Consider the following 26394-nt stretch of genomic DNA (forward strand, 5'->3'; position numbering starts at 1 on the left):
GTGGCAGCATGACATGGTCATCACCTCATTTCTTTTGTGTCCTGAAGGTTCCCCAACCAGCTGGTTTCCCTATACAGAACCTGAAACTTTTTCTCTGAAAGAAAATGAAAGACTAAAACCGCTGTCCTTCCTATCTCTCCCCTGCCCCATTCCTCCCCTCCTGTGCTCAGTGCTCACAACCCTAAACCATTGCTGCTTCAGGAGGACCCTGGAAAAGCTATGTTCTCTGTAGCCAAGGCAGAGTATCATACCGCTGCCTCATCCTTTTGTTTTGATAAGGTCCCCCACCCTGCATAACCCAGGCTGGCCTTGAACTCACCCTTCCTCAGCCTCCCAAATGTTGAGATGTCGGATGTGCATGACCATGCCTGGCTAATGTAATGGGTTTTGTTTTATGTTTGGTCTCGGTAACACTGGCCACATATGCCAACGGGGTTTGATTGACCAAGCACCTGCTGGCCCTGCCCTGGATATGGTATCTGTAGGATAGAGAAGTGATCAGGAGGAACTCCGTGTCGCTTTATTTACCATGTATCTGCCAGAGGACTTGGCAGAATTGGATGGAACTGTGGGGAGTTAGACTGTGAGAAGAAGGGGTGGGGTTGAGGAGATGAGTGTCCCATATTCTGGGTGGGTTTTGGCTTCTAGAAAATATACACCATTTCTTCTCTCATTTTGATTGCCATATATTATTTTAGAACAAGATACAAAATTTAGAAATTCTCAGGGAACTTTAAGAAAGGAGCATAAAATATAACAGCAGCGAAGTCCGATAAGCTGTAACAAATGGTAGGTCTGTCTGGATGTGGGAGAATCTTCTCTTCCCTGGGGATCAGCGATTCCCCTCCCTTCCATCTCCCTCTTCACAGGGGAGCTCTGGTCCACAGTAGCATGAGCCTGGGCAGTGATTGCATCCGGGAGAGTCCCGAAGAACCCACTGAGGTGGCGGCCCTTCACTGCAGAGCAGATTCTATGGGGCTACTGCATCTATTCATTATTTATAGCTTTGGGTGGAATTTGAAGCAGACACTGTTTGGGCAGCAGCTCTGCTCAGATTTGTTCCCCAGGAACTGTTGCGTGGATCTGTAGAGAGGAGAAACAGATTCAGTCACCCCTCACTCTGGGCTCCCCAGCCCCCAGGTCCTGCCCCTTGCCAGAGACATAGCTATGCATATAAGCCGCCCTGTTCTATGAGATCCCAGTATCCTTGCTGCCTTCCCAACTCTGAGCCACCATGCCTGGGCAGCCTATCAACCAGTGCTATAAGAGCCAAGATTCGGGGGACAGGCTCATGCTCTACTGTTGATGAGAGATTGGGGTGGGTTGGCTGGAACAGTGGCTCCACAGTAATGGGGAATGTACTGTCTATGTTCATTTTATTGATTGTTGAATAAAGTACTGTTTGGCCAATGAGGGAGCAAGTTAGACGGGACTAGGAGTCAAAGAGGATTATGGGAAATGTATTAAGAAGTGGTGATCCAGGCAGGAAGTGACATAGCAGGGAGACTCATATTTAAGGAAGGACAACCAGGAAGTGTCCCCTCTTCTCCTCGGCTCTTGCTCCAACAGCGCGATGTGATCCACCACAAGTGAGAACGCCAATGGAAGGCGTCCAATAAGATAAGTCTTATAAAATATATAGATTTATGATAATTAAGACTGAGCTAACAGATGAGAATCCTAGTAATTGGCCAAGAAGCATTTGTACATAATTTAAATCCCTGTGCATTAATTTGGGCCCTAACTCGGCAAGCAGAACTTGGGCGACTGGTAGAGACACGCCCACGAGGTGGTAGGGCTCGGGCGGCTTTTGGCCGAAAGATTTATCGTAACACCACAGACTGCTCTACCAACCTCAGTTCTCCATGTCAGCCCTGCCTTGCTGCTCTTGACTCAGTGTGAACAGCCTAGGAGCCCTGTGACATGATGCTGTCAAAGCTCTTATGAAGGAAAGGGCTAGGATTGGAAATCCTCTTTCAAAAAATCTACCTTACCTTGTCTTTTTTTTTTTTTTTGGTTCTGATTTGTTAAGACAAGGTCACTATGTAACCCGGGCTGACCTCAAATGTGATTTTCCTGCCTCAGCTTCCTAAGTGCTGTGACTGCAGGTGTGAGCCATCATGCTCAGTCCATTTTTCCTCTGCATCTCATGACTCAACTGGCTCAGTGAACTTAACAGCCCCATCTTTGCCACTCACCTACCCCTCAGGACCATATTTCAAGCAAATGTCCTGCTAGGACCGAAGTCCTGTGAACCTGCTTACTGTCCTGGACCTTCTCGTGCTCATCCTGTATCCTTGGCCCATCAACTCTCACTGCTTTGCCTTGCCCCTGACATCTTGGCTCCAGCATTTGAGCAGCCTCACAAAGGGGGCCAGGGAGCTGTGACTGTTCCATTGGTTGGGGACAGTGGTTAGTGCCCTGATCTGTATGCTGCCTGTACCTCTCCAGTGTTTGTGCACATCTTGCCTTCTGTTCCTTGCCTTTCCTCTGTTACACCGTATCCTTCCTCACGCATTTACTAAACTAGCATGGAGAATCTATTGAGATTTGGGGGCTATAAAAGAAATTGCTTCCTGCACTTGCATTCTGCTTGTCTATTGGACCAACGAAAACAACCGACAGCTACACCCATCAATCACAGCTTGTAGCTCCGAACCTTTGGTTTTCCTTAAAGAAATGCCACAAGGAGTCCTTCCATTTCTTCTCTTCCCCCAGTCCTCTTCTACTCAACTTTCTTCTCTCCCCATATTCATCCTGGCTAATTTAGCAAGCTTCACTGTTTCTCCCCAGGACTTGGGAATTGTCACATTGCTGCTGCCCCACCCTGAAGCTCCTTCTACTAAATAATTGGCTCCACCCAGCCCCTTACGAATTGTCTCCCAGTTCAGCTCTTGATCTGTGTCAGCCATCTCATTGTGTTGGTGAAGGGACCAGCTCCCCATTTTGGCAGCCATGACAGTAACACGTGCTCACTATGACCTTGTCTTAGTCACTAGAGGTTAGGTGCCTGCCTCGTGACAAGGAACCAATCAGAAGTTAGCTGGTGGTGCTATGCTTTACGACCCTGGGTGTACTTTACAGACAAGCACACAGCAATGACGCACAGAGCATAGCAACCACCCTGGGAGGGCCTATGGGCCATAACAACCAGTTGACCAATCAACACAGGGCAAGCCCTCCAAGCCTGGAGGCACACCAATCCTGAGCCTGTGCGTACCCTTAGACACTCCCCTTATGCTGCCCTACAAGATCTCTCAGCAGCGGGTTCAAACTGTCTTTTGCGAGCCATCCACCATGGCAGGTGGGTGAAAGACCTGAGCTAACATGGGGTTAGCACATTAAAAAACAATAAAGCCTCATGCAGTTTGCAGCAAGCTCTCGAATGTGCCTGGTGATTGGGGTGACCGAGGTCGTGGCCTGGGACCCCGGATACCTGAGTTTTTCTGGGGGTCTAACATTGGAACAATATGCTGGAGAGTTCCTGCTGCTGTCTGCTTCCTCCTGTGGGTTCTGATTCAGTTTCTCTCAAGCTTCTAGGAGACTTAAATACTCAAGAGGTCTGGCTTTCACAGTCCAGGTTTCCAAGACAGAGACCCCTCCCATCCATGCTCTGGAGCTCACAGTTTGTAACTCCCCCTCACCGTTTCCTAAGCCATGGCCTGTCTGACATGATTACAGACTCAGAACTGGATCTGCTATCCAGAGGAAGACACCAGGTCTTCTTGTCACCAACCCTGCAAACTCACACTGGCCTCCTCTAGACGGGACGCCGGGCATACTTTCGGCGATGCATCTCATCCACTCGTTCCAGATACCAAGTACCTGGGAAGAGGTTTCTTGTGTCACCAGGTGGTGAGAAGTTCACTGTGGGACAAAGAAAAAGCAACAGTACTTAAAAGAGTGGTGCAGGCGTGCAGGGGAGAACACAGTAACAGGAATGCCCACAGACTCAAGTGAAGCACTCCTGGCTGGGCTGCTGGGGGCTGTAAATCACCTTTAATACACGATAGAGAAGGTAGGACCATATAGAAGGACCAGAGAAGCTGCCATCTCGGGTCTGGTACTTGAGGTAGGCATGGCTGTTAAAGAAGGTCTGTGAAGATGCCTCGGTTGCTCAAGTTCTTGCTCATGAGCCCTCTCTCAATCATATCTCGTAAAAATTGTAACCCTGGCCCATTACATCATAGATGTCTGATGAACCCCATTCCCAGGTACTGACATGAATCTAGGGTGAGCCCCTTTCTTCTCTCTTCCTGCCTTCTTTCTTACCCTTATGGTAGAACTGCTCTCTTTGGTTCATTATTTCTGTGAATTCCTCAGGGGTCATGCGCCTCCGGGAGTCTAGACGCTTGGGCAGATCTGACACACTAGACACCAGCTCCTCCAGAGGGGAACCTGGGAAGCAAAAGCAATGTTAAAGCTTCCTGTTGTCATTGTCACTGGTGCTGATAGGCAGCCAGGGTCTGGACGGCGACCCCACAGGGTGCTTAGATGCCTGATCTTGGTCATAGTAGTCATACCACAATCAACAGAGAGATACCAGATGTCTCAGGCCCATCAACGTCTCTTTAGGCAGCCAAGCCAAACCACCATTACCTCTTGCCTTGTCTAACAGGTTTCCTCGTGTCTACCATTGCAATCGAGGAAGTGCTGGCTATGTGTAACCAACCTTATGCAGGAGTTTTCTTTGGTCTTAATCACAACTTAGCTCTGTCAAGACAGCAACCTCAGCCAAGGCGAAACACAAGGTGGCTTCGTTCACCAGGTGGCACTGTTTCAGGAGTACCTGCTGCAAGACGAGACTCACCTGGAGAGGCATCCTTGGACACTCGAAATGAAAAGAAACTCGCTGCTAAGCCTGAGCCATACGAGAAAGCACCAATCCTGGAGCCAGCCAATTCTTGGGCAGAGTGGCTGCAGGTGGAAAAAAAAATCCACATCAGCGTTTATTCTGCATTTCACATAAAGCTTCTACATGTCAGTCTAATCTCACCCTGGCCCTCTAATCTCACCCCGGCCCACCTGATGCATTGAGCACTAGAAATGTGCCCCGTGCACTCTGAACAGAGGGACCTTTGTTGGAATCCTGATATGGGACCAGAAGAAGCCTTGCCAAAAGGAGAGCAGCCACAGCCCAAAACATGAAGGTAGAACTGTGAGGGCAGATGCTTCTAGGTGTAGCCAGATTGAACCAGTGTACGAACCCTCAGGGCTCCCAATTTAACTGCAATGGTCCAGTGTGCACATGTGTGTGTATCATGTATCTATGTACCTACCCTAAGGGTTCAGGGTGTGTGTGGTGTGTGTGGTATGTACCTGTGTAGCCAGGCTGGCCCTGAACTCTGCAGTTCCTCTACCTCAGCCTCCAAAGCTGAGCTTTCTGAGCATTCCCATCAGTAATATGATCAAGTTCACCTGTACATATCTTTTCCTTATACTATTTATTATTTCCTTATAAACACCACAAAACAGGAAAATCAGCAAAAGTAATAGCATTTGAGTACTTTCTGAGTATCTTAATTTTTAAGGCAATTTTCATGAAAACTGGAAAACATTCGATTATCCTCTGTACTTTGACCAGTTGTTAGTATCTGTGTTGATCGCTAGTCCCTGCAAAAAGAAGCCTCTCTGATCAGGGGTGAGAGCTGTACTGGTCTGTGAGCATAAGGATAGGTATTTAGAAGGCAGTTTGATAGTATGTCTATTTAGCAAAATAATAATAGGTTCTCCTCTAGGGCCTATGACCTACCCAGTCATGGGTTCCTGGGCAGGTTTTCAATACCAGGAATTAATTCCCTCCTATGGAGCTGGCTTTAAATCCAATCAGAAAGCTGTTGGTTACACCAATAACATTTGTGTCATTATTGCACTGATGGGAATACATCTGTATCAGAGAGAGAGAGACACACACACACACACACACACACACACACAGAGAGAGAGAGAGAGAGAGAGAGAGAGAGAGAGAGAGAGAGAGAGAGAGAGTGCTCTCAGGGACAATCACAGAAGAGGGGAAAGAATGATGGTAAGATCCAGAATCAGCATCCAGGAGATGCTGCAAAAAGCATCTCCTGGACTCACGAACTCACAGCAGCTCTGACTGCCTGCATGAGGTCGAGTCTATCAAAATTCCTGCATGGTAGAGAAAGGGCTTATGATGCCTCATCCTTAATTGAGGAGCTGTTGGAAGTTGATGGCTGCTGAGGAAGGGGAGTCAGTTCTCTTCAGGGGCGGCCCATGGCAGGTTGCTTATGCTCTAGTGGCTGTCCCTAGACCCATAGGAAACGCTAATCGGACTCAGTGGGTTATATGAAAATAAAATTAAAAAAGAGGCAGCTAAATGATGATCCAGGATGAGCTGTAGTGGGTGACAGATGGTGGACATAATCTAAATACATTTTATACTGTGTGAAATTACCAAAGAATAAAAGCAAGCTGTAGAAAGCAGGCATTGATATATAGATATTTTACAGATGAAGGAAAGTAAGGCTTCCACAGGTTTTGGGGGGTTATTTTTCAAGATAAGTTATAAGTAGTTTTGATCCCAGTTATGGTATCTAATGGTAGCTTCTAATGCTCCATGCCATGTTAAGTATATAGATTTTAAATAGGTGAGATAAACATATGCCCACAAGTTCTATTTTCTCACTGCCCGAGTCGATCTTGCACACTCCCCAATGTTCACACTGGAGAAGTTCAGCACAGCTAGCAAACCTGTCCCCCAGTTACCTCTGGAACAAGTTATAACTTTTCTATCCATCTTCTCTCTTCCTTTATTGTAGAAGTTTATCTCAACAAGCCAAAAGTTTAAATGAGAAAAGGAGCAAAAGTTGGTTGGCTCAGCTCATGAATGGGAAACAGCAGATGGACAGTACTCACTGGGAGAGAAGTGAGGCCAGGCACCCATAGAGGGATGAGGTGTACATGTTCCCATTGTTCGTGGACAGGTAAAGGGAAGCCTTGGTTTTCTTGTTGAACATGTCCAGGGAGGCCTTCAAAATAGCCTTGTCTACATCTTTGTTGGTGTAGGTTTCTTCCAGCTTTAGACCCCTGTGAAGCAGAGTAAGATGTTCCATGAGAGGTGACAAGAGAAGGCTGGGAACATGGTAGGAGAGAAAGCTCCCAAATGTCTGTTTTTTATTACTATCCTTAAACCTCTGAAGAGCTCCAAGTAGCATTCCTGTCATCTGAAATAGTATTTACACATACTTTGTTGTGCCATCTATCTGTATGTTCATGGTCCACTAGAAAACTAGAAATCTAATCATGCCACATACCACATGCTTAGCTTTCATTCTTTCTTTTTTACCTTCCTTTCCTCACCTAATACACGGAGAATCCATACAGACCTGCTCCATCCCTTCCCTCTACTGAGAGAAGGTCTTAGCATCCTTTCTGCTGGGTTGGAGGGTTGCCATCTGCTTCTCCTAGGAGGGAAATCTACCTCCGAGGCATGAGGGAGCCTCTTCCTCACTCACACTCCACAAACCTAAGCCTCCACTTAAAAGAAGACCCACCTGAAGGCCTCCAGCCCCTTGTATAAATCATTCCGTGCGTCACTGCTGGACGACAGGAAGTCATTGAACATCAGTCGAGCCAGGGATTTCTGGACCATCTTGCAAAAGGGTGTGTGGAAGATCATGTATTGCACATCATCGAGGGTGAAAGGCTTGTTGTTTCCCTCTAGAAAAGAAAGTGTGAAGGTGAGAGGAGGTGTGAACATGAGCTACTGGGATCCACTCTCCCAGATGTAACGATGCCAAGGGGCCGGACTTCCCAGAGAGACAGTTCCTGCTTGCAGCAGACACGTGCAAGGCTCTCTCATTCATTCCACTGCATATTCATTCGTTCCACAGACATTACCAAGTATTCCCTACAGGGAAGATAAAGGCCGGTTCTCGACCACATGAGCAGAGCCCCCCCCTGTCTGCCCTCCCAGCCCCATACCTCGCTTCCACTGATTCTGGATTTTCTTGCGGTAGGCTGCATAGCACCGATCCAAGGCCCGCATGTAGCACTGGATTGAGAGCTTCCCGTCCACTAGTGGATACTCCGAGGACAAGTTTGGTTTGTAGAAGTCATATGCGTTCTCCATGTGGGTTCCCCTCAGCCCTAGAAAGGCACAGAAGGCTTCAGAGATTGCCTCACACAGGCTACCTCAAGCAGAGAGGATGGGAGGAAAAGAGACTCCTGGCTTTGTTCTGTCACCTATGCCCAAGTCAGAGCCTATTCAACACTCTCACATAGTCAAAAGGAGTTTTAGAGAAGTGAGAGTTAGATTTCTCTCTCCACACCTTTGTGGGCTTCTGGAAACCTAGACTAGAGGCCAGAATTCTCCAAGCCTCACTTTATGTCTGGATTCTTCTTTCACTGTTAGTTCCATGGCGGCTGGTTCCTCGTCCACATTCTCCTGGGACACTCCATGTATTGTTATCCCAGTGCATACTGAAACCATAGATTCTGGCTTCTCTCTTCCCCACAAACAGCTACTCCCCAGGCCCTGAGTAGTGTGTGACAGTTTGAGATTAGGATCTACACTGTGACTGCTGCATGTAGCCTCTTGGGAATGTTTATTACCAACCTTGCTCCAGGACTAGAGGAGCCTTGGGTCCAATCAGCATTGCCACAGCCCCGGCGCCACCTGTGGGCCTGGCGTTGCCTACTGGGTAGACTGCAATATCACCACAGACCACCAGGGCATAGCGACCTGCAAAGACAGACAGTCATGACATCATTGCCAAATCTAGAGTACTGTGAGGGCTTACTGTGTACCAAGTACAGTTTTATATATGGAAATAGATGGAACCAGACCAGAAATAAAATACAATAAAATAGCACAGATAAACTCTGTAGTGAAACCCATGATCCATTTGTATTTGAAATAGAAATTCAATGCTCAGGGTCCCCATAGTCTAGCTATGGGATGCTCACTCACTTGGAATCATATGTAATTTTAAGTGAATGTATGTTTGTAAGCATACAAGACAGTGCAACACGTGTGGGTCAGAGAACAACTGTGAGAGTCAGGTCTCTACTACATGGGCTCTGGTGAAGGACCTCAGGAGAGTTGAGGCTGATAATAGCAGTCCCTGGAGCCACTGCTCCGGACAACCCACCCCAATCTCTCATCACCAGCAGAGCATGTGACAGGGACCTGCCTGTCCCCAGTCTTGGCTCCTGTAGCACCCCAAGCATGGTGGCTCAAAGCTGGGAAGGCGGCAAGGGTACCGGGATCTCATAGAACAGGGCGGCTTATATGCATAGCTATGACTCTGGCAAGGGGCAGGACTTGGGGGCAGGGCGAGGGATGACTGAATCTGTTTCTCCTCTCTACAGATCCATGCAACATTTCCTGGAGAACAAGTCTGAGCAGAGCTGCTGCCCAAACAGTGTTTGCTTCAAATTCCACCCAAAGCTGTAAATAATGAATAGACACAGTAGCTCCATAGGTCATTAGCCTTATTGCTGACCCCCAGGGTTATTTATTTATTTTTAGGATTTAAGCTTTATTGTTTAGATTTATTTATTTTAGCCTATGTGTATACATGTTTTGCCTGCATGCATGTGTCTGCACTACAGATCAGAAGAAGGGGCTGAATCCTCTAGAACTGGGGGTTATAGGTGGTTGTGAGTCACCATGTGGGCACTGGGAACTTAAGCCAGGTCCTCTACAAGAATAAGTCTTCTTACCTGTTTTTAGTGTACTTGAGACAGGGTCTCATTACATAGCCTAGGTTGGCCTCAAACTCAAGATCCTCTTGCATCAGCAAGTGGATAATGACAAATTTGTGCCACTATGTCTGGCCAGAATTCCATTTCTAAATTCACTTAAAACTTTCTTAGTTGGTCCTTGTGGAGACAATTTAGGTTTGTACCAACTAACTCATGGCACCCACATCTCCACATGTCTGCTAAACCATAGAAGGACAGACAACACATTGGGAAAGAGATTAATATTTAAACACAAGCTAGATACCCATTATCCTCAAATAATCCTTAAACAGGCCAGAAAGATAGGTAGCTATTGCCAGCATTCATAGCTGAAGATGGAAGATGCTACCTCCAGAGAAACTTATCTGAAGCATTCAGTTAGTGCAGTGGTTCTCAACCCATGGGTCACAACCGTTTTCGGTTGAATGATCCCTTCACAGGGGTCACCTAAGAGCATTGGAAAATACAGATATTTACATCATGATTCAGAACAGTAACAAAATTACAGCTATGGAATAGCAATGAAAATAATTTTATGGTTGGGGGTCACTACAGCACAAGGAACTGTATTAAAGGGTTGCAGCTTTAGGAAGGTTGAGAACCACTGACCTAGTGGGATATAGACTATGAAATTCAAACTGTTTTCTGGCTGAATCCCAAGCCTCAGGTCTGTAGGGAAATAACAGTAAGACCCTCTCCCCCTTGTGTTTTGGCAGTGTTGCAAACTGAACCATGGTAGGTAAGCACACTCCCATTGAGTCACACCCTACTGGTCCCCTCCTTACAGAAGGAAGGAATCAAGGCCCAAAGAACTTAATACATGGATGGTAAGATAAAGCTTTGAGGGACAGGACTCCAATTCAACATTCATTGAAGTCCCAAGGTCTCCGCTTAGGGATTATAACAACTGCAAGAAGAAAGTATTGGAGCCAGGTGTTGGTGGCACATGCCTTTAATCCTAGCACTTGGGAGGCAGAGGCAGGAGGATCTTTGTGAATTCGAGGCCAGCCTGGTCTCCAGAGTGAGTGCCAGGATAGGCTCCAAAGCTACACAGAGAAACCTTGTCCCAGAAAAAAAAAAAGAAGTAAGTATTGAGGTTCTCCCTCATTGTGTACATGCATTTAACTGAAAAAAAAAAATAACATTTTGGTATATATCTATTTTTCACTCTCAACATGAAAATTTCAGAAACTATAGAAAAGCACTTAGGCTCATTTAGGAAAAGACCTTTAAGTTTAACTGTAAAACCAAACTTCCAGGCAGAAACAAAATCAAAAGACAAACTGAAAAGTATTTACAATACATACAACCAACAAAAAGCTATTTTCCTTCATTACAAAAGTCTCCTTAAAAAAAAAAAAAAAGACAAGCTGTGTAATAGAAAAATGACCTAAAATATCCAATCAGTCTGGAAGAAGATCTTTACCAGTTATGCTCCTGACAGTAGGCCAGTACCAAGAATTTATCAAGCATTGCAGAAATTAAATACCCCAGTTAACAAATGGGTGAGTAAACTGAACAGACACTTTTCAAAAACATAAAAAAGAAACACAGGTGGCCAATAATTATTTTTAAAAGTGTTCAATATTCCTAGCTATCAGGTAAATGTGAGCTAAAATGACTTTGAAATGCTACCTTAGCACCCCAGTTATAATGGCCATTGTCAACAAATCTATCAATAAATGCTGGAAAGGTCATGGAGACAGAGAAACACTTACTCATAAGGGTTCAAATTAATACAGCTGCCATGGAAATAAGTTTGGGGATTTCTCAAAAAGTAAATATCACCCAGCTATTTCACATATACCCAGAGATCTCTATACCCTACCACAGAGGTATCCGTACCCCATGTTTATCCCTGCTTTAGTCACTATAGCAAAGAATTGGAATCATCCTAATTGTTATCAGTAGCTGAGTGGATAACTAATATTTTTATATAAAATAGAATATTATTCTGCTTTAAAGAAATATGAAATCACAAAGTTTTCAGGAAAATGGATGGACTTAAAATTTATAATATTAAGCAAGGTCATACAATTTCAGGAAGATAAAAAACCACGTTTTCCCTCAGATGTGGAAGTCAGTACTAATATTTGTATATATGCAAGCAAGTGTGCATGTGGGTATTAAGATCAGGCAGAAAGGGAAGAAGAAAGGCTAAGTATTAAGGAATAAGTGTAATGAGTCTTTCTCTGTCCCACTAGCCAGCTACCCAATAACCACACGGAGATTTATTATAAATTATGAAAGCTCAGCTGATAGCTTAGGCTTGTTTCTAACTAGCTGTTATAACTTAAATTAGCCCATTTCTATCAATTCACATGCTGTCATGTGGCTTACAGATTGTCACCTCATTTCCTACATGTCATGCTCCCTCCAGTGTCCTTGAGACTCCACACTTTTTCTTCCCAGCATTCTCTGTGCCTGGAAATTCTGCCTAGCTATTGGGCATCCAGCATTTTATTAAACCAATCAGAATGATACATTTTCACAGTGTACAAAAAGATTATTCTGATCCAGGCCTTTGGTGGTGCACGCCTTTCATCCCAGCACTTGGGAGGCAGAGGCAGGCTGATCTCTGTGAGTTCGAGACCAGCCTGGTCTGCAAGAGCTAGCTCCAGGACAGCCTCCAAACCCTGTCTTGAAAAACAAAAAAACAAAACAAAAAACAAAAGATTATTTCACAACAGATGAGGAAGGACTGAATGCAGATAATGGCCACGAGTTATAAAGTTAATTCTCTTTTTGGTTCTAACTCTGCCATGGAGTTTCTGGTTTTGGTGGTGGATAAGTGCATAAAAATACATTCAACAGTGAAAGTATAAAATCTACAGTGTCTGTTCTGAGTGGCTATTCTAACTATAGAGAAGTTCATTGAGTTGAATAGCCTTTGAGTCTGCTTAATTTCAGTGTATGTCTTTTTAATTCCAACTTCTTTATCATAGAGTTTTTCAAAAATCTATTTTCCTTCATTTATAAAAGTCAAATAAAAAAAGAAGCAAGAGGACAACTTGTTAGAATCAGTTCTCTCCTTCCACCACATGAGGTCTGGGGACCTAACTCAGATCACCAGGCTTGGCAGCAAGCACCTTTATCTACTGAGCTGTCCTGCCAGCCTCATTTTCACATTGTTTAGTCTCTTTTCTATTTGTTTTTGTGCATGTGCTTGCTTGTGTCCACCCAGCTTTAACTTGGGATCCAAACTCCAGTCCTCATGCTGGCGCTGCAAGTACTTTAACCATTCAGTCAGCTCTGCAGCCCTGTTCTCTACTTAAAAGCAAAGAAGGCTGGACTATATATTCCCTAAGATCCATGGCAACATTAGAACCTTAAAATTAATTTTGTAATTAGTATTCATTACGGTTTTTCAGTGCTCTTCAACATAGTTTCCAACTCAGTAAATACAGAGACAGCCAAGGTCCCTCACATTCCCCAAAGTCAGCCCCAAAGGCAGAGAGGTAAACAAGAACTTGGAGGCTCCAGGAGGTCACTGTGTTGGTTGAATGAGAATGGCCCCCCATAGACTCATGTATTTGAATGCTTAGTCACTGGGGAGTGGCATTATTTGAAAGGACTAGGAGGTGTGGCCTTGTTGAAGGAGGTGTGTCTTTGGGGTAGGCTTTAAGGTTTCAAAAGTCCAAACCAGGCCCAATGTCTGTCTTCCTGCTGCCTACAGATCTGGATGTAGAACTCTCAACTACATCTCAGGCATCATGTCTGTCTGCATGCTGCCATGCTTCTTGACATGATGGCAATAGGCTAAAACCTCTGAAATTGGAGGCCAGCCTCAGTGAAATGTTTTCCTTTATGAGTTGCTGTGGTCATCAGGTCTTTTTACAGCAACAGAACACTAAGTCAAGAGACCTTAGGTATCTAATTCTCATCTTATACTCTTTCCCTTGGACTTTTCCTTGCCATCTTGATAGATGGTATACCACCAATGCAGCTCTGTGGGAAGATGTAAGTAAGGTACAAAGCAAAGCCAACATTTCAGGAGCAGGCTCTGGAGGAGTAAGATACTCTGTTCACAGTCCACCCGGTGATTCTCTCAGCCCATTTGACCAGCATCCACCCCTTGCCATGGACACTTGTGAACATACATCTTTGTTTCAGAGACTTAGGAGGCAATAGAGAGCTAAGCACAGAGAGATATGTTGGAGTTGGTTTGGAGTTTTGCCTCTACACTTATTGCATCAGTCACCATCACCTTGATGAGGTGTATAACCACCATGAAAACAAACTTCTGAGCATGTCACGAGGGATTTTCTCATTTAGGTTAAGTGAAATAGAAGAGCCACTCTAAAAGTGTGTGACATCATCCCATAGGCTGGGGTTCTGGGCTGAACAAAAAAAGGAGAAAGAGAACTGAACAAAAGCAATCCTCTCACTCTGCTTCCTGACTGGGGATGCCCTGTGACCAGCTGTCTCTAGCTCATGCAGCCATGACTTCCCCGTCATGATGGGCTGTACCCTCAGACTGTGAACCAAAATAAACCCTTCTTTCCTTACGTTGCCTTTGTGAGGAGTTCTGTCACAGCTGCAAGACATGTAACTAAAACAGCAAGACACCGAACATTTCATTTTCTCATCTATGATCACACCACAGAATATTGCACAAAATAAATGAACAGCTACATGAACATGTTACCTGATCAACTGCATACCCATCTACCTGGCTATGCTCACTGTTCTTGTTGGGTGATAGCAGCAGCTGTACAGAAAAATTGCCTTTCCAGTCCCAGTATAAAGCCCTCTGGAAATCTGAGAGCAGAGCACAGTGTTCAGCCTCTACTCTAAGAATCATACATCTGTAATGTCCTAGAAACACATACCATCCCAGTAGCTGGATTCCATCCAGTTGGCAGCATTGAAGAGGGAGGCGGTGCCACCGTAGCAGGCGTTGGTGGTATCTATGCCTTCAATGTCAGTGTTGCCTGAATCCTGAAAGAGTTCCATGAGCACTGTCTTGACAGCCTTGGATTTGTCAATGATGGTCTCGGTGCCCACTTCTAGGCGGCCCACAGCGTCCCATGGCAGCTTTGTGCGCTCCATCAGCCTCTGCACCACTGTTAGACACAGTGAGTTGATGTCCTCCTGGACTGAACAGAAGCCCATACGGGTCTGGCCCAAGCCCACTGTATACTTCCCGGCTTCCACATTGTTGAACTTCTCCAGGTCAGTTTGGTCCACATATTGGGCTGGAAAGTAGACCTCCAGGGCAAGGATGCCAACATCTTTTGGCCAAGTGTCTGTTTTGGCCAGGGGAGCAGGAGGGATTGTAAAAAACCTGTGGTTAAAGTAACAGTCGTAAATCCACTAATGGTCTTTTGACATTTGCCTCAAAAAAAAAAAAAATGTGGCAATCATTTCATTCATGTTTTAGTATGTTTTGAAGCTGTGTTCTCAAGTAAGTGAAAATTTAGTAGTTTTATCTGTTAATTTGACCCTTTTATCCTTTAACTCATTATAAAGTCTACTTTTCCTAATAACATAGCTAGGCTGGTACTGCGCTCACTCTTTGAATGGTAGTCTGTCCAGACTCTCAGAGTGTAATGTTAATGTTGATTACCAATTTGTTAGGCTCTGGAATTGCCTAGGAGACAGGCTTCTACACACATCTGTGAGGGGTGCTTGAGAGTAGGTTAGCTTTTAGACATGCCTGTGATGGATTATCTTGATGGTTTAATTGAGTTGGGAAGGCCCACCCTGGAGGAGTGGGCACTTCCCCCTGAGCTTCCTTCTGGACTGTAGAAAGAGGACGAAGCTAACTGAGTGCAACCACTCAGTGTCCTCTGACTCCTGACTGTCTCAAACTCCTGTGACTGTGACCTCCCCACCATGGTAAACCGAACTGTAGAACTGTGAACAGAAATAAATGCTCCCTCCCTTAAGTGGCTTTTGTTAGGATATCCTGTCACAGCAAAAGGAGAAGTAACTAATATAAAAGCCTTTATACCTTTTCTCCATTTATTAGTTTAACTTCTAATAGTTTTGTTTTGTTTTGTTTCCATTTGTGTCTTTTGTTGTTGTTTTGGATTTTGGTTTTGTGAGTCAGGATCTCTCATTTTACCCCAGGCAGGCTAGCTTTGAATTCTGGATTCTCCTGATTCTGCCTCCTAAGTATTAGGATTCCAGAGTAGTGGTTTGAATATGAATGGCCCCCATAGGTTCATATATTTGAATGCTTGGGCATTAGGGGAGTGGCACTACTTGAGAGGGATTAGGAGGTGTGGCCTTGTTGGAGGAAGTGTGTTACTGGTGGTGGGCTTTGAAGTTTCAAAGCCCAAGCTAGTCCCAGGGTTTCTCTCTCTTCTGGATACCTTCAGATCCACATATAAAATGGCTAGCTACTTCACCAGCACTATGTCTGCCTGGGTGCTGCCATGCTCCCTGCCATGACAATTAAGTGTTTTGTTTTGTTTTTTTGTAAGAGTCGCTGTAGTAGTCATGGTATCTCTTTACAGCAACAAAATACTGGCTTACACAGCAGGTGTGTACTATCACATCTGGCAACAATTATCTTTTATAAATTTCATATGGGAGAGTGTTTGAATTTTTTAATAAGCCTGAAAATAGTGGTATTTTAATTGGAGTATTTAGTCTCTTTATATTTATTATAATTACTGATAAAATTGGGGTGAAGTTTATCATCTATTTGATTTTATTTGCTTATATTATCTCTTATCCTTTATTTCCTCTTTCCTGAATTCTTATCAATTAAGTAAATATTTACCAGTTAAAAAATATTTCTTAGCCTTTACCCCTTCCCCCATCTGCTTTTTAGTGATGACCTTAGAGGTTACAATAGGTATAGCTTATCACAAACTAAATAAATTTCTTTTTCTAGTAAGAAGGTGTTGTCAGGAATATGGTCCATGAGCCATGTCTGGTGTCCTTCCCTCTTTAACAAGGAAAACAATAGCTATTACAGCAGCATGTTTGCATGGAGTACGGGAGTAAAGTGATGTGTAGAGAAAACACTGCAGAATCATGGGAACATGATGACCACAGAAAGAAGAGACTAGCATCTACTCTCCTATCTCTGAAAATTAACTCTTAACCAAGAGGAACTTTGCTTAGCAACAAAAAGGTGATCAGTAGTCCTCTCTCATACCATGCTGTTTGCTGTTGGAAAGTCTGCAGCCTTTGCAGATCTGGGTAAGTATCTGTTTACTACACCACCAAATTGCTCTAAAGAAGAGCTTAGCCCATGGTATACCCTTCCCAATTGACTCCAGCTCCATAGGACCATCTTGGTATTCTGCCCAACTTAGGGTTTATTAAGCAGAGAACTGCTTCTATGAGCTTAGCCAATCCATTTCTATGAAATATACAAGTGTCTCTGTTTACCTTCCCGAACCCCTGGAAAGCACCTGGGTAGACTATGTTGAACAGCTTGGATTTACAGAGGCACGTTTTCTACTGCCCAAGAAACACATGGAAAGTAGATGGTAAGCAGTCATACCTGTATGACACACAAAAACTACAAAGGTTTCTATTCTTGAGTATACTTTTAAAAACAAGATTTATTTATTTACTTATTTTTGTTTTTCAAGATAGGCTTTCTATGTAGCTTTGGAGCTAAGACTTATTTGTTATATACACAGTGTTCCATCTGCATGTATGTCTGCAGGCCAGAAGAGGGCACCAGATCTCACTACAAATGGTTGTGAGCCACCATGTGGTTGCTGGGAAATGAACTCAGGACCTCTGGAACAGCAGCCAGTGCTCTTAACCACTGAGCTATCTCACCTGCCCCCATATTCTTGAGTTTCTTAATTCACAGAAGTCATCCCTGAGATTCTAAGTGGCCCTGAACATCCTTCTGCAGTCTTTAAAAATTAGTGGATATGCCTACCTTAGAATATTACCCCACAGAGTCTCTGAAAGGCAGATTAACAGCCTATCCTGAGACCACAATGTCATCCATGACCTTCTATCATTTGTGATACCATGTCTATGCTTGTTCATAGCTCAGCCCCTTTGAAAGCTTCAGACACCACTATTACCCTGCTCTACTGATAAGAATGCTGTGCCATTCCTACCTAGGCCCATGGGGTGACCCTATTCCCATATAATCCGTAGAAATTGAAAGGCACTCCCCACCCTCAAAGCACTTTGCCCACAACTACTAGCAATCTTGCCTTGCCTAAAAAAAGATGCATGAAAATTTGAGTGTAATCCCACAAATCCTATAGCTATACCACTAAGACATATATCACCAACACTGATGACAGCTGGAGAATCTACAGAAGGTTTACACTAGAGTACCAACCCAATGCAATCTATAAAATCAATACAGTGTGACAGATCATCAGTACACAGACTTTTACTATAAAAGCCAGTCAATAAAATTGAGAGAGAGAAACTGACCCCCTCCAAATGCACAAATGTTGATGTAGGGTCACTAAACACGTGAAAAACAAGGTAACATGACTCCTCCAAAGGAACACTCTAGCAACAGACACCACACACACACACACACACACACACACACACACACACACACACACACACACACACACACGCATGCACGCACACACATACACACACACACACACACCACCACCACCAAAAGGAAAGGAAATCAGCGATCGCCCGAAAAAATTCAAAATAATGATTTTTAAGAAAGGTGTTTGGAGTGTGGCACAGACACATCCATATACATACACATATATATGTGCACACACATAGTAAATAAATAAATGGAAAAATATAAGATAGAAATTCCAAAAACAACAAAAGAAATAACTCAAGTTATATATAAGGAAATAGTCATTAAATCAACAGCAGATTTCTCAGCAGAAACCATACAGGACAGTAAAGAATGGGGTGATATATTCAAAGTTCTGAAAGAAAAGAATTGCCAACCAAGAATATTATACCCAGCAAAGCTATCCTTCACAGATGAAGATGAAACAAAGTCTTTCTGAGATAAGAAAAAGCAGGAAATTCATTACTAACAAATAATTTCTTAAAGAATGCTTATGATAGCTCTACACTGAGGTAATAAAAGATAACTACACAATGAAGACATGTGAAAATGTAGATCTCAATAGTGGAGCGGATAGATACACAAAAGAGGAGAAAGTGAAACCTATCAGGGTAGAAAACCACTAACCACAGTGATGAACAAGAAAAGGAAGGAGCACAGATCATACAAATGACCAGCAAACATGTAATAGAAAGACACTGATACTCAATCTCCCAGCTAAAAGATTGGTTGAATGGAGGACTACAACCAAGTCCCAGTAATACACTCTCTACAATAAACTTATTTCACCACTGAAGACACACATATAACAACAGTGACAGGATGGAAAAAGATATAGAAGAATAACCCCAAAGCAAACAGGAGTACCTATGCTCATGTCAGACAAGATAGACTGTAAATAAAGTCTGTAGAAGAGATGAAGATGGTCATTGTCTAACAATAACTGGATTGATCCATCAGGAGGAAATACTTATAAATATATACACACTCAACACAGGGGCATGAATTCTATAAAGCAAGACTACAGATATAACTGGAAAAACAGATTCTAATATAAAAATTGGGAACTTCACCACCATCACTTCCATCAAGAGATAGATCATTATCAGTACAGAAACAATAGAGTTCATCTAGACTGTAGACCAAGTGAATAAAACAGGTGTTGAAAGCACTTACAGCTGTCAACATAGCTGTTAGGAATCGCGTAACAGATACTGTTTCTGAACAACAATCTCAGTGCAGATGAAACAATTACATTCCAAAACATATGAGACACAGCGAAAAGGACACTTAGAGGAAGCGTAAGGCAACACGCCTGTGCCAAACACATAGATTATTAATAAACAACTTAATGATGCAATGCAATAAACAAGGAACAAGAAAAGTAAGAACCAAGTCAAAAGTATGAGAAGGAAAGAAACAATAAGCAGCAGAACAGAAATAAGCAAAAATAGGAAATAAAGAAATAAAAGGAACAATGAAACAGAAGTAGTCTTTGAAATAATAAATCACACTGATAGGCCTTTAGTTTAATTAATCAACAAAAACCTGGCATGTTGAATACAGGAGCAGCATTGGAGCTTACTACCCAGCAAGTCTAGCCAATCAGAAAGCTCCATGTTTAGTGAAAGATTCTGTCCCAGAAAATAAGGTGGAGAGAGATTGCAAATGACACCCAGTGTTGACCTGTGGCCTCCTTATAAGGTACGTGCACACACACACACACACACACACACACACACACACACACACACACACACAAACAAACATACACATTTGCACTCTAGTAAGTACTTAAACTCACATACTCACAATTTTTTTTAAAAGAAAAAAAAAAAAAAGAAGAAGAAGAATGCCCCTACTACCCAATATGATCTCCTACAGGTTCAGCAGAACACATATCATAACATCAATGACATTCTTCACAAAAGGAGGAAAAAATCTTGGAATTTGTGATGCTGAACAGCCAATACAAACTTTATTATAAGAAGGAGGAGAAGGAGAAGAGGAAGAGGAAGAAGAAGGAGAAAAAGATGAAAATGAAGAAGATGAAAATGAAGAAGAAAAAGAAGAGAAAGATGATGATGAAAATGAAGAAGAAGAAGAAGAAGAAGAAGAAGAAGAAGAAGAAGAAGAAGAAGAAGAAGAAGAAGAAGAAGAAGAAGAAGAAGAAAGATGCCAGCTGCATTAGGAGACTTGACTTCAAAAGGTGCAAACCTGGGCATGGAGGTGCACACCCATAGCCCAAGTACATGAAAGGCTGAGACGGAGGATATGTGGAGGAAGCTAGCCTAGGCTCCTAAGCAAGGCCCAGGTCAGCCTGTTCTTACATAGCAGAACTCTTCTCAAACAAAGCAACAACAGCACACTACAAAGTTATAATAACTCAAACTGCATAGCTCTGAAATAAAAACCAACACGCAGACCAACAGAGCAGAGCAAAGAACTCAGAATAAATAAACTCACACGTTCATGGCCAAATGATATATTTTTTTGTGAAGGCATAAAAAACACACATTTGAAGAAATGAACCCTTTCAATGAGTGTTGCTGAGAAAACTAGATATCCACACACATTAGAACTGGACCCTGCCTTTAACCATGAAAAAACAATTCAAAATGGGTGGAAGATCTGAATTCAGGACTTAAAATTCAGACTCTACTGGAAGGAAATGTTGGGCATATGTTAATGCTGGCAAAGATTCATCTTGTTTTAATTTGATTCGTTTGAGACATGACTTCACAGTGTCGCCTGGACTGGAATCACTAGGTTGCTTAGGTCAACCTCAAATTCACGATCCTCCACCTCAGTTTCCCTGCTTCTATGTTTACTTACCTATTTATTATTTATTTACTTATTTTCTTATATTTGTGTGGGCATGACAGTGACAGCATATGTGTGAACATCAAAGGGCAAGTCTAGGTGTCAGCCCGCTGCTTCCACAATGTGGGTTTCGGGACTTGAACTCTGGTCCAATGACCCGCCAAACCACCTCGATAGCCCTTCAAATACTTTTTAAGAACCTCCCCTCCAAAAGTAAGGCAAATATTATTATTTAAAACTGAAAGTGTTTCTGAATAGCAAAAGGAATGATATGAGAATAAAGAGGCCACCTCCTGTAAGAGAAAATACTTGCAATCTGTTCATTTGAAGGGCGCAACTCTCAGAACGTATCAGGGACTGAAACAACTTGACAACAAAAACCCAAAATAGTTCTGCTTTTAAATAGGCCAACACCCGAATCAGCATTTTTCGAGAGAAGATGTACAAATAGAGAACAGATACAAACATACTACACATCACACATCAGCAAAGGTCCAAGACAGAGCTTCACCACAGTCAGGATGGCTTTACAAGCAAATAAATACCGAATGCAGTGGGGATGCTGAGAAAGGAAACTTTAGGGCTGGTGAGATGGCCCGGCCCCGTGGCCAAAGGCGATTTTCTCCAGAAGACAGAACTGTGTTCAAACTCAGTAATCCAAATGGCAGAAGGAAAAACTCCTGCGAGTTGTCCTCTGACCTCCACGTGTGCACCGTGGCACACAAGCTCACACAGGTGCTCACACTCACACACAACTTTTTAAAAAGAAAAACCTTTCATACAGAGATGATGGGAGTGTGGATTGATACAGCCGCATGGACACCACACAGTTGTACCACCAGAAATCAGAAGAGAACTACCATAGGATCCATGAATCTCAATACTGGATACATACCCAAAGGAACGGAACTGAACAGACATCTTTCATGATCACACACTAACAGACACCCACATACTCACCGCAGCACTATTTACAAGAACCACAATAAAGAAGAATCCCTGGTGCTGTCCACTGACAGATGAATGTGTGGCAAACTGTGACATGTATGCATGCATGCTGGAGTATGATTTTAGCCATGAAGATTGAACTCTGTCCCTGCAGCAACACAAATAGGACATGTATTATGCACAGAAAGTCAGGGACATACATTATGCACAGAAAGTCAAAGACTCCATGTTCTGGCTCACAGGTGCTGGCAAAGCGGTAGAAACTGGGGCAGTGATGCAAGAGCCTTGGGCAGGAGACACGGGGAGAAGATGCCTGCTACGTGCAGAGGTACAGCTGCATGGGAGAAAGAAGCTTCAATTTTTTTGTTTTGCTTTATTCCATGGTGTTGGGACGTAAACGCAGGACACTCAAGGCAAACGCGCCAAACCACATCCTCAGCCAGAAGTAACTCTCTGTTTTATAAATAATTTATTTACTTTTATTTGATGTGTGTTGGTGTCTGCATGTATATCTGTATGAGGGAACTGGAGCTACAGACAGCTGTGAGCTGCCATGTGGATGCTGGGAATTGAACCTGGGTCCTCTGGAAGAGCAGCCAGTGCTCTTAACCGCTGAACCATCTCTCCAGCTCCAGAAGTAACTTTCAATGCCCTATGACACAGCAGGATCATTATGATTGATAACAATTAGCTGAGTGTTTCAAAGAAGCAAGTAGGGAAGACTCTGAATTGTTGAAACACAAAGAGACGATAAAAATCTGTAAGGATAAATAAACCAATTGCTCTGATTGGGTCATTTCTCGCGCGTGCGTGCGTGCGTGCGTGCGTGCGTGTGTGTGTGTGTGTGTGTGTGTGTGTGTGTGTGTGTGTGTGTGTGTGTCTGCATGCACACACATGTGCACCCACACACTTAAATGTCACATCATACCCATAAGTATGGACAGTTATTGTGTGTCTATTAAAAATAGAATACATCCCACTATCTCCAGAATAGTGCAAATCCTTTCTGTAGATCAGCTCTGTTACTGTCTCCATCACTTTGAGCTGTTATGATCCTGATGTTCTATTTCCACATGATAAGCCCTTAGAGGGAATAATCTAGAAACCTCAACTCATCTTCACAGTGTACCTCATGCTATCTTTCTGTCTCCTCTCTTGTTACCACACAAGAACAAACGAATCCTTTTCCAACTTGTTGCTGTTTGTTTTGTTTTAAGACAAAGTCTCATTGTGTAGCCCAAGCTGGCCTTGAATTCTTGATCTTCCTGCCTCAGCCTCCTGAGTGCTGACATTGCAAATGAGCACCAATGTGCCTAGGTCATTTTCCTACCTTCTAAAGGAAAAATCCCTGTCTCTCATTCTGTCTGCTTTCTTCTTATTGGGACTTCTCAATATTTATCAGACACTCTCCATGCAGAGCTGACTCACCGGAAAACAAGACAGACACCCTTTGTGCCCACAGAGTGGCAGGCATTTTATGACTCCTTCTGTAGTGGAGCAGGCCAACCCGTGGGAGCACAGAGGACCAACAGTGCAATTCCAAATGGAGACTAGAGAGAATGGTGGTCAGTAGAAGGAAAAAGAGAGAATTTCTTTCCTGTGTCCCTCCTCTGGTGAAAGTGGGCAGTTTCTCTTCCCAGCTGCCAGCTTCCCTCCTACAGGAGCCCTTCTTTGCTATAAACACTAGTGAAGCAATTCCCCAGCCTTTCTTGTTTAAGAAATGCTGTCTAGTCATTGCCCTGGGCACCTGGGCAAAGCTTTCTCTGTACTGCAGGGGATCTGTCTCATATTGAGGGCTTCTCCCAACCTACACCTATGGGGTCCCCAAATTCTCCCACCAGGAGAGTCACTTTTAAAGATCCCGTGAGACAAAAGAGCATCCTATGGTCAAAAGATACTGAAGCAGAGCAATTCATCTCATTGGCCTCTGACGGGAGAGGTATGGGGGGAAGCTAACTTATTTATATGGTGCCCTCCAAATAACTGGAGTTTGAACTTTCAAATATTTATAGGGGAGTGTCCCCAGGACCAAGAGCTAATGGTTAGCTAGTGTTTGGAGCTGCCAGCTTGGCCGCGTTCCCTTCAGGTTCATTTCTCTCTCTGTCTCTCTTCTCATGCTGAAGGATCCAGAGAGTAGTTCAGGGACCCAGGAACTCTCCTTTTTGTCTTGGTAGAGACTTTTCTGGACATGGATTTCAGAGCCTTGGAGATAAAAGGACCACACAAAGGCTTCCAGAAGCATCGGGCACTTGGTTAAAGAGTCCCTTTCTTATCCCGCACTTCCTCCAAGGGAAGACCATTGCATTCATTTAAAGTAGCTTGTTCTTGCTGCCTAGCTCAAGGATCTGCACCAACCTCTAGTTCACTCCATCCTGCCTGTTCCCTTGTGGCTTCACAGCTAACTATCCTGTGCTCTGCACCATGAGAAGGGTGCTGTTGTGTAAAGAGTTACACAGAGAAGAGGGCAGGGCTTTCAAAACCCTTAATCGGCATGAGGAAGGAAAGGAGATGAGCATGTCTATAGCCCAACTGCTAAGACTGGAGGGGGATGAGGACCATGAAGGGATGCAGGCAAATGGCATAGTGCAAGGGAAACAGAGAATCTCCGGGAAAGAAAATAAGGAGAGCTTCATGGCAGAGGCTAAACAGCTAAAGTAGGGGTCAGCCTTGTTTTCTTTGTTTACATTTTTTAAGTGTTGTGGGGGGCTCAGTACATGTGTGGGGCCAGAAGACAAATTTCAGGAGTCTGTTCTCTCCTACCGTGTACATTCTGGGAATTGAACTTAAGCCCTCAGATTTGGCACCTTTACCTATTGATCCATCTCAACAGCCCCTAAGGTCAGTCTTGATTGACAGATCAGTGGTTTTCTGTCAGTGAAGGACTGGAGGGGGTAAAGGGGCTGTGGCCACAGTGGGGTTGTGAGCAGGTTAGGGAACAGAGAGATTATAGGTGAGAAACTCTGATATCCAGGTGTTTAAGATCAGGGCAGGGAAGAGGATGCTGGGGTGGTGGTTTTTCTGGGGTGGATTTAAAGCTGATGCGGGTTGGATTAGAGGAGACCTCTAGAGCAAAGGTGACCTATAAAGAACTTTAGTAGTTCAGGCAGTGAGCACTGGGGTTAACCACAAAGGTATCAGAAGGGAAATGTAAGGATTCCAGAGCATGAGCGAAAGAAGCCACAGAGCATCGATGAAGATGGAGGTTTGGGTAGTGGCCCACCGCGGCTTAGGGAAAGTTTGTGCCAGGCATGGTGTGACAAACCTATAATCCCAGTGTTCTGGAGGCACAGGCAGGTGAATCTTTGTGAGTTCAAGGCCAGCCTGGTCTACATAGTGACTTCTAGGTCAGCCAAGGCTACACAGAGAGACCTTGTCTCAATAAAAAGGGGTGCCGGTGGGGGACCTGGGAATGGTCACCCCTGTCCATCCCTGAAATTACTAAACCATGTCCACTCCTTCCTCACACATGCAGAAACAAGCTCGATTCTGAGCTGGAATACTTTATTGAAATGCAATGGTTTTGCCAGGGGTGGGAGAGTGGAGGTGATGGTGGGGTCATGAAGGAAACAAAGAGGTAAAGGGCACTGCCCTCCCCACCACACACTTATACCAGGCTCCGAGAAGAGCAGGCAAGAGAAGACACAAGAGCAAAGGTGTTTTGTTTTGTTTTGTTTTGTTTTGTTTTCCCCAAATATTCCGTGGAAGGAAGCCTTGGGACTATGATCTCAGTGGGCGGTGAGCAAAAGAGAAAATAACTCGGGTAGCTGGGAGCACTAGCACAGCTGTATCCCGTTAGTTCTGGGCAACCACAAGCACTTGGACCAGACTAAAGGGTGTTTACAAAGAAATGAAACATGTGCCCTTCTTGCACAAGCATATGTACCCCTCGCCCCCACAACTTCTATATTTCATCTCACAAAGCTGAAGCACAGAGAAACACAGCTTCCTCTTTTGGGTCTTGCAGTACTGAGCTAAAGTGTGCACTGAACTAAGGTTGGAGCTTCAGGTTCCTGAGAGGATGCTGCTTTTCCTAAACAGCGCACATCGCACACGGGAGACTTATGCTTAGGCCTTCTCAGCTCAACAGCTGGCAGGTACAGAGGCAACAGAGCCGCTTTGAAGCTAACTTGTGTGCTTAGGGCTGAGTGCGAACTTCTCCAGCTTTTGCCTGGGATTCTAGTGAGTTCTCCGACAGGGCCCCTGCCTGATCTTATGCCCCTTCCCCACGTGGTGCTTGCCTGAAAGTAACCTCTATAGACCCTCAGAGCAGGTGACTCACCTCTGCTGGGCTGCTGAGAGCGGGTGAGCAGGTGTGATCCAAGCATCCTGCATCACTCTTTTCACTTGCAAGACCCTCCTTGCTGGAGCCAAAAGCCGCTGCATCTTTAGGGTATCTGCAGAAAGCCAGCAATCCA

At 44.0% G+C, this 26394-nt stretch overlaps 1 protein-coding gene across 1 annotated transcript; it reads right to left on the reverse strand.

Annotated features, from left to right (window-relative positions):
- Positions 1 to 670: 670 nt before the first annotated feature.
- Hmgcs2 (3-hydroxy-3-methylglutaryl-CoA synthase 2) lies at positions 671 to 26390 on the reverse strand. The gene is made up of 10 exons (XM_027393766.2): positions 26259 to 26390; positions 14547 to 15001; positions 8585 to 8710; positions 7951 to 8115; positions 7521 to 7686; positions 6883 to 7053; positions 4811 to 4917; positions 4273 to 4398; positions 3750 to 3867; positions 671 to 1083 (listed from the first exon to the last, which is right to left on the reverse strand). Exons 1-9 carry the CDS (start codon positions 26360 to 26362, stop codon positions 3761 to 3763), a joined length of 1527 nt encoding a protein of 508 aa, XP_027249567.1. The 5' UTR covers positions 26363 to 26390; the 3' UTR covers positions 671 to 1083; positions 3750 to 3760.
- Between the last annotated feature and the right edge of the window lie 4 nt (positions 26391 to 26394).

Source organism: Cricetulus griseus (genome assembly GCF_003668045.3).
Source record: "Cricetulus griseus strain 17A/GY chromosome 1 unlocalized genomic scaffold, alternate assembly CriGri-PICRH-1.0 chr1_0, whole genome shotgun sequence".
In the NCBI taxonomy this organism is placed as follows: Eukaryota; Metazoa; Chordata; class Mammalia; order Rodentia; family Cricetidae; genus Cricetulus; species Cricetulus griseus.